General features: G+C 38.3%; 1 protein-coding gene across 1 annotated transcript; it reads right to left on the reverse strand.

Moving 5' to 3' along the window:
* Positions 1–5156: 5156 nt before the first annotated feature.
* LOC103331471 (uncharacterized) lies at positions 5157–8511 on the reverse strand. Its single transcript, XM_008234090.2, has 2 exons — positions 5814–8511; positions 5157–5667 (listed from the first exon to the last, which is right to left on the reverse strand). Exons 1-2 carry the CDS (start codon positions 8503–8505, stop codon positions 5264–5266), a joined length of 3096 nt encoding a protein of 1031 aa, XP_008232312.2. The 5' UTR covers positions 8506–8511; the 3' UTR covers positions 5157–5263.
* Between the last annotated feature and the right edge of the window lie 945 nt (positions 8512–9456).

Genomic DNA, 9456 nt, shown 5'->3' on the forward strand with positions numbered 1-9456 from the left:
GACAGAGAGTCTTAGGAGGAAGGTCCGGGGAAGATGTTGATTTCCTTCCCCTTTCTTTTTTTTGGTTTTTGTGTTTTGTTTTTTGGTTTTTTCAGTTTTGTAGTTTTAATGATTTAATTATTTTAAACTTAAAGAAATTAAATTTTAATTGAATAGTGAATCACGTGCCTAACATGTGAAATTTAGATAGAAAATTGGATGAAATTGCATGAAAACAAACGGCAGGGGCTACATTGACCATTTAAAATAATCTGAGGGCTAAATTGGCTGAAAAAATAATTTAGGGTGGAGATTTGACGATTGATATAGCTCAAGGGGGTATTCGTTTACGGAGAAATGATGAAGAACATCGTGAAATAGTGTTGAATTAGTTTTTTTTTTTTTTTTTTTTTTTTTTTGTCTCATCAAGATAATGCATATATAAGTTATACATATGCAAGCATGAATTGATATTCATGTATCACAATCCATCAACATGGCAATAAGTGACTATTAATTAGTCATGTGTTACATGCCTGAAGCATGACATATATGTAGGTTCTAAAGACTTAATTCCCCATAAGTGGAGATAATTTGAAAAATTCAAGCCTTATTGAAAATAATGCTCTATAGGAGGTTATGATCAACATTCTCCAAAGAGATGTTTGTCCCCTAAATGACAATGGAAGCCCCTGAAGAGGCATTGGTACCCCAAAACAATGAAATGTTTATAAATTATGCATGCGCATGCATATGAGAGTTTTGGGATCACGAATTGATGATACATTTGGTTTATTAGTAGCTACTGCAATCATCAAGGGCTATGATTACATTAAATCACGTCTAATGAATGTCAACAAGTTAAGTGATTGGCCAAAATGGAAATAGGCAATTGCAATTATCACTAAATATAAAGTGTGAGATATTGAACCTATAGCTTAAACACCAAATTACAAATGAGTTGTAACATCCCAAACTAAATTAATTACTATTTAATTATTAATTATGAAATTACATTTTTGCTCTTAGGGGTAAGCATATTTTAATCACTTTTTGTTCGGAAACGAACTTGGGGAATTGAGTCTCACTGTTGTGTCTGGCTCGTCGATAAGAGTCCGCAGACAGTGGCATGCTCAATTCAGAGTTTCAACGATTGATAAAAAGTCTAAAAACTTAAAGGATGTAGAGGGAACTTCAAAATTTGTTAAATACCCAGCCTTCTCTCTCACCTGGCTCATGTGTGGACCCCCCAACTCTCTCTCTCTCTCTCTCTCTCTCTCTCTCTCTCTCTGTGTCTACGAAGCGGCGCAGAGCGCTGTTGGACTTTCCGGTGACACAGCGTCAAATCGAGCCAGGCGCGAGCTCGAAGAAGCTCTAGTTGCTCCAGAAAATTCCGAAGCAATATTTGACGGATCCGACTAAGTATTCCATCGATCCAGGTATGGTTTCTTATCCCCTCAACGAGCTCTGGCTATCTGCATAGGTGGTTTGGGTCAATTTGGGAGATTTGGAGTCGAATCTAAAACCTAGTTTTTGTCTGACTGTCGAGTGGCGTGTGGCGGTGTGTGGGCCACTTCGTGGTGGCACTTGAAGTCCCAAAATACTTCTCATGTCGTCTCGAGCACGCCGTTATGCTCGGATTAAGATTTGGATACCGTTTGACTATCGAACGAATGTTACGCCTATTAGGCGATATCTAGGTTAGATAGGTTTGGACCATCCGATTGGTCCCATTTTCACATATGTCGTTCCTCGTATCTCTAGGATCGTGTAGCAACTGATTGACCGAAAATCAGAATTCCGGATATTTCGAATCAATGAGTTTAGTTTTAGATAAATCGATTACCGTGCAATCGTGCCATCGAGAGCGGTTCGACCGCTCGATTGAGACCAAACTCTCGGGACTTGTTATGTAGACCTTGTTGGACTTATATGAACATTTGGATTGGAAATTGGGGGTTGTGGGTTGTGGGCCCCAAGGGCCTAGTTGGTCAAATTTCACGATCAGGGCCAAACCGACCGTTGGATCATGACGAGACGTTTAGGATGAATTTAACTTATATGGTTATGGACCAATAGGAATTTTCATATAACAAACTAGAGGTCGTGGGCCTTGTGTGCCCAATTAATTTAGATGGTGGGTCATGTTGGCTCGATTGAGGTCAATTAATGAGTTGTAATGGTGAGTGGACTTTTGTTTTAAAGATGCATTGTTTTTCAAATATTGAACTACAGGCATATTATGAGATTTTGATTGAACATGGTTTAAATGGGTTTATGGGATTTATGGGATTGTGTATATGTTTTGATTGTGGCCTTACAGTATCATATAGTATTACTAGAATTGATTGCTAATGATAAAATATATGGAATTTGAATTGTGGTTATGGCATATTGTTGGAACTTGGCTTTGTTATGATGCTGTGATATTGGGTGTGAGTGGTATATATTGATGGTGGTGATTGTGTGAGTTACCATAATATGTACCTCCCCGGTATTGACTGGATGATAACCACATCCACGATAAGGGATGCCGTCGTGTGGTGGTGATATAGGTGGGAAACTGAATTGTTAGGAACTAGTATTTTGGTTAAGGACGTTATGAAAATGGGTTATCGGATTGGTTTCGGCCTTTACCATGTGACATGAGACTTTCAGTGTATATATTGTTATTATTATTCTTTTTTTATTATTATTATTGTTTTATTATTGTGATTGTTATTATTATTCAATGATGGTTTGATAGACAGGTTTGGTGTCAGTAAGGATTTAATTAAATGTTGATTATAAGTTATATTCAAATACACCTGCTCAATGGTTTGGAATTACTGAAGTATAAATACCAGTTTCTGAATAGTATATTATACGTATTCGAATTTAGTTGAGAATAGTTTTGAAAGGTATTGCTTATGAGTTCATAAACGGCTTGAGTAGCCTGGTTTAGTTTGAGTTGGCATTGATGGGATTTGGGGTTCTTAATGTGAGTTAAAGTTGTGGGAAAGTTGAGAAAGGATTTTGGGGGATACGGTTGCCTTTGGTAGAGTCTATGCTTATGACTAGTATTGCATGTGCCTACGGTGGTAGTTGTCCTGTCAGTGGATATTGCCTATACCTATGGTGGCAGGTGTCTGACCAATGGATATTGCCTGTGCCTACGGTGGTAGGTGTTCGGACAATGATTTTCCTGTATCTACATGGAGATTACTTTGTAGGTGTCCGGCTAGTGGTTTGCCTGTATTTGTATTGAGTTTACTATGCAGGTGTCCGACCTGGATTTTCCCAGGATTTTCCCCAGCCACCTACCCGATTTGTCTACATAGGTGGTTGGCCAATTTCCCCCATCCCCCGATTTCTTTCGGAGAATATATTGGTTGCCTTCAGATGAATTTATATGTTCCATATACCCCTTGGTGGGTGATAGCAGGATGTACGCTATGTGGGTGGTTGCAGGTATGGTTTCATGTAAAAGGTTTTGCTGTTGGGATGTTTTATTTGTGTTGTTACAGGTGAAAATAATTTGGTAAATGTCCGTTTTTCAAGGGAGACTCTGCAAAAATTTCGGTAGACGTCTTGACCCTTTATCTTCTTGAACTCGGGAAAGATGGTAAATTAGTAGGTGGGTTCGGCATTAGCGAATGCTAGACGGGTAACATCGACAGGGATTCTGAGGGGGAATTCGGGTCGTGTCCTGTCATGAATGTTACATTCCTGGTAGATACATAATTTTGGTCTCCCGTCGTCATAAATGCAGCAACATTGTTATAAGTACAGTTGTTATTTTAATGCAAGACTTATGACATGTCTTAAATGTATATTTATGGAGACTGCATGCTATATGGAAATTTTTAAAAGCTCATGAATTATTTGAGATATATCACTTGAAGAGATGCCTTCAAGGATATAACGTGTCATAAATTCTTAATTAAAGGATTGACACTAAGGGCCCGAAGCTCAAGTTATGTAGTCCAACATTTTCATTATATTGTGTATAAATTGATCTAAATTATTTTTGTGAGTACTTTCCCTTCAAATTTGATATTGTTACAACATTATATTTGGAATACTTGTGATCCTCCTTCAACAGTAAGTGTTATGATGATCATGTATGAAGACATTGCTGCTTGTATAACGAAAGTCAAAGAAGGGTTCATTAGGGGTGACGTAAGCAAACCTCTTTACCAAATGTTTAATATCATGTAGGGATATTAATCCAGGGGAGCATCCTAGTTCTACTACATACAAGACATACGCGCGTTGTACTCTTTTTCCCTTCGACTAGGTTTTTGTCCTATCTGGTTTTTCCTAGCAAGGTTTGAACGAGGCAACATAAGCGCGTCCAACACCATATTAATGATCCAGAAGATCGTTGCACTCTTTTTCCTTTAGCTTATGTTTTTGTCCCACTGGGTTTTCCAAGCAAGGTTTTTAATGAGGCAACTATGTCATTGTATGGTGGACATCCAAGGGGGAGTGTTGTAAATGCATGAGTATGACCACCAAACCTCTTAGTATTCCACCCTTAGATTTTATGTAATCTATACACTAAATATTTGTAATTAATGCTTGTAACCTATAGGTATATTGTAAGTGATGATATTCAATACCATTTAGTGAATGTAGAGATGATGAGATTGTCCCTTGGAAGAAGTTTCCTTGCATGTTTCGATGTTCTGTTTTTATACAGCTACCTAGACTTGACGGAATTTCACCAGATAGCATGTTTTGAGACACATCTAAAAACTCCAGATTTGGTAAACTTCCTACTTCTTTGGAAAGCAAACCGGTCAATTGATTTTGAGAGAAGTCCAACTCAGATAATGAAGAGAGCCCAAAGACTCCCTGGGGAATGGTACCGGTGAAATTATTCTCACGCAGAATTAAGGCCGCCAAACTGTGACTCAGATAAAGTTGTAGGGATATGGCCTTGAATGCTATTGGAAACAAATAGTAATTTAAACAATTGACTTAAATTTCCCTGAGAAGGAGTTAAATGCTGACATGCCACTATTAGCAATTGAGAAAATGTAATATACAAGTGAAAATCCTTAACCTATGATCGGCTTACGATCGGCCTGCCCAACACAAATTATAGAAATCAAAGCAAAAGGCCCAAATGAAGCCAACAATTACAAGACAGTCCACTACATGGCCCCCAAATAGTGTAGGGAACATTCATCAAAAAATAAAGAAAAACTCTTTTATTTAATCAAGCAGACCTCTCAGATCTTACTTTAGACAGTAATGAAATTCTGGATACAAAGGAAACAGTATTATTACATATGCTCTATTGGCATATTCTATTTGCTCGAAGTTTGTTTCTTATTCGGCACATTTCAGACATTGCGTCAGTAATATCTAACCGCTCTCTAGGCAACTCTGCAGAGCAAGCAACACCAATTTCTAAAACTGAAATCCAGCTCTCCTCAATTTTGATGTGAGCCCTTTTGCTATCCTCCTTAAGACGATTGTTTGCACTGCTCATCTCCCTGTCCACTTTTTCTTGAACAAGAACCGGATCCACAATTTCTATCACTTGCTCAGGTAGAGCTTCCTTGACAAAGCCATGAAGGTTTGAAGTTCCTTGAAACATGTCGTCGGTTGGTCTTTTTCCTGTAAACATTTCCAACAGGAGGATGCCATAACTGTAGACATCACCTTGTGTCCACACTTCATGTCCCATACCATACTCTGCATTTGCACAATTCAAAACACAATATTCTAATTTATATTTAATTAAGTGCCCACAGCTCTACTTCCATGTTTCAAACTAGTAAAAGTATAGAAGAAAAAGAAAAAAAAAAAATCAAAACTGTAGAAGGGAAGTATTTATTTACCTGGAGGAGTATAACCAATTGTTCCTTTTACACCAATGGAGCTTGATTGATAACCAGAAGAGTTTTCAAACGGCTTGATTAGGAATCTTGCCAATCCGAAGTCCCCTACATGTCCAACCATATCCTCATCGAGAAGAATGTTGCTAGGTTTGAGGTCGCAGTGAACTATTGGCGTCTCACAATGATGATGGAGATAATCCAATGCCATGGCAACGTCGATAACAATGTTCAACCTCTCACAAAATGTTAAGCTCCTTGGTCTCTCATTTATCTCACCAATTTTTTGCGTTGGATGCAGCCATTCATCCAAGCTCCCATTAACCATGAACTCATAAATTAAAGCCTTGAAATCATTACCCTGATAATCGGAACCCGAACATGCCGAGAGTACCTTCACAAGATTACGGTGTCTAATATTTTTCAAGGCCTCACACTCAGCAGTGAAACTTTTATAAGCTCCGCGGTGGACCAGGTTGAGTACCTTGATGGCAATTGTTGTTTCAGCTCTCTCAAGTACTCCTTTATAAACAGACCCAAAACTGCCCATACCAATCAAGTTGGCAGAGGAAAATCCGTCAGTAGCTTTCAGAAGGCTTTGGTAAGACACGGTGAAATTTTTTTCTGAATCACTTGAAGTGGGATCCTTTTTCTCCCTCCGTGAGTAACGGAAGTACAAAAAGGCTAGTGTGAAACTGACTCCAAGAACCGCACAAACTAGAGAGATTATCAATTTCATGGTTGGGCTCAATCCTCTCTTGTTAGAGTGTTGCAGTTTGCATTTTGGCAATTGAAACTCCCGTATGCCCCCGCAAAGTTTACTATTTCCTCTAACTGATGTGGCAGTTGCATTCTTGAAAACTCCTTTGATAGGCACCATGCCCTCAAAATTGTTATCAGATAGATTCAAAAGTTGCAAAACTTTGAAACGCTCCAAGAATTCCGGAATCATGCCTGACAAGTTGTTTCCAGATAGGTTTAATGCGCTAATACCTCTCAGTGAACCCAAAGATGATGGAATTGTGCCTTGGAAAAAGTTTCCTTGGAGGTCTAGAGATTCTATTTTGATGCAACTACCAAGGCTTGCAGGAATTTCACCAGATAACATGTTTTGAGAAACATTTAAATACTCAAGATTTATAAGTTTTCCTACTTCCTGAGGAAAGCGACCGGTGAAACGGTTTCGGGATAAATCCAAAAAAATATATGAAGATGATGGACCGATGATTTTTGGGGAAATGATACCGCTGAGATTGTTTCTTGGAACAGACAAGATTTCCAAATTGTGACAGTCTCCTAAACTTGAAGGTATATTTCCTTGAAGGTTATTGTCATCGAAATATAAAATAGTTAATTGACTTAAATTTCCAAAAGAGGAAGGAATTTCCCGAGAGAGAGAGTTTATAGCTAAATCCATTGAATATAACTTTTGAAGCTTGCCTAGATCAGGGGGGATTTCACCAGAAAATTGGTTCATAGATAGATACAGGCTCTCCAGGTTAACTAAATTTCCAATCCCATTTGGGATACTTCCTACTAATCTATTGTCACTTACATAGAACCGGTCAAGAGAAGAAGACAAGTTCGCTATGCATTGAGGTAAGACACCCCCAAAATTGTTTATATTGACGCCTAAAACTTCCAAACGAGTGGCGTTAGCCAAATCGCAAAGAAAACCCAAGTCACGGCCAAATTCTCCGCTTCCAAGATGATTCTGAGTAAGAACTAACCGCCCAAGCCGATGCAATTTTTTCAGAGAAGGGACTTGTCCATGCAGTTGATTTGATGCCAGTCCCAGATAATATAGGTTTGTGGCATTTGATAATGAAGCAGGAATAGTTCCACTAAAATTGTTCAGGCCAGTACCAAAATGAATGAGATTTGGCCAGGCATTACCTAAGTTTAAAGGCAACGTCCCTTGGATGTTGTTGTTTACAATTCCAATCTGTAGTATAGAAGAAGCATTGAAGAATGAAGGAGGGATCATACCAGACAGCCTATTTACGTCAGCATGAAAGTACTTGAAATTGGTCAGTTGACCAAAAATATCTGGAATATTCCCCTTCAAATTATTTTCAGACAATTCAAGAGTCTTAAGAGATGATAAGTTGCTAAAAGAGTATGGGATACTTCCTGTAAGGTTGTTCTTGGAAAATCTGAGCACTGTTAGCTTTGACAAAGTGCCAAGCTCTTCTGGAATGCTTCCTACTAACAAATTTACGCCACAAGAAATCCTTAACAGTTGGGAGCAAGCTGATAAGTTGGTGGGAATTTCTCCACGAAGTGAATTATTCGACAAGATTAAATCTTCCAATCTGCGCAGACGGCTGATTTGTGGAGGGATTTCATGGCTGAAGTTGTTGTCATCGAGATTAAGTTCTCTCAAAAAGCTCAAGTTTCCAATGTGGGGTGATATAGAGCCTGCAAGTTTCAAGGACTGGAGGACCAAACTGGTGACCCTCTGGTGATGACGGCCACATGTAACGCCATGCCAACCGCAAAAGTGGTTGGTTTCGTTCCATGAAGCCAGGGCTCCAGAGGGGTCACTGGTTATTCTAGCCTTGACTTCAAGCAAGGCTAGTCGATCTGTGTCATTTCCGGGAAGGGCCAAACAAAGACATATTGAGTGAAGGATGAGAACTTGGATGCAAAAAAAGGAGAAAAACACAAGAGAAATAGAGTTGTAAAGCCTCATGCTATCAGTTTAATTTGGGTAATGTGTAGCAACTTGAGGAGGGGAGACTCCAATTTATGATTGTAAGCAGTACACTTTGATTGTTGGAATTTCTAACTTAGAAATGGAAATCAATAAATGTATGGTTTGGTGAAAGTTGGACGGTATGTTCTCCACCACTAATAATTCCTTTATCAAACTAACTGTAATCTTCTAAAAAAGGCAGCCGCACGTCTTTGATTTTTCTTCATAGCTTTAAATGCTATCTTGACTATCTATAAAAGGGGTATCAGTTTGTACATTTACCAGCTGAATTATTCAGCCTATGATAGTTGTAATATCTCTTCAATAGACAGTGTTTTTCTTACTTGAAATACTTGTTTCTTTTCTTTGCTTATTTGTCCATTTTCTTTGAGAGTGAAATTGAGAGAGGTGTGATATAGTTTGTAAACTTATCACCCACATTTATTTGGTATTAGTGTGTAAACTAAATACCAACATTATTTCAGCCCACCAAATTCTTCAAACATCACTCATTCCCTGAGCACATAGCAAGAGGCTTATAACTCAAGTGGTTAAGACAAGTTACCCATGCACCCAAGTCTTGTGTCGGAATCCCATTGTTCTTTTACAGAAGGAAGAATTTATTTAAGCTTGTTCCTGTTGGCCTATTTCTCAAAAAGTATTAGTGACTATTCTATAATCTGACCACTTTGAATTGGTCAATTTTTATTGGCCCTACGGTAGAAATTTACTATAGAGACAAAGGAGTAGAATATTTGGCCGTATTATTCTTCTCTACAAGGAGGAAATAAATAGCATAAAAGATATCATATACAGGGAAAGTAGTTAAGCCTAAAGTCAACAACTAGAAATTAGCCAATTACATCTAATTACAAGGCTAATCACACGAGGTTAACTACACTCAAACTCAACACTCCCCCTTAAATTAAATTAAATTGAGCATAGACC

This window comes from Prunus mume, linkage group LG5 (assembly GCF_029339155.1).
Source record: "Prunus mume cultivar Tortuosa linkage group LG5, ASM2933915v1, whole genome shotgun sequence".
Lineage (NCBI taxonomy): Eukaryota > Viridiplantae > Streptophyta > Magnoliopsida > Rosales > Rosaceae > Prunus > Prunus mume.

Coding starts and splice junctions, on each gene's coding strand:
- LOC103331471 (XM_008234090.2), bottom strand. CDS start 8,505: ATGAGGCTTTACAACTCTATTTCTCTTGTGTTTTTCTCCTTTTTTTGC. Junction 5,668..5,813: donor AATTGGTTATACTCCTCCAG/GTAAATAAATAC, acceptor GTGCAAATGCAG/AGTATGGTATGGGACATGAA.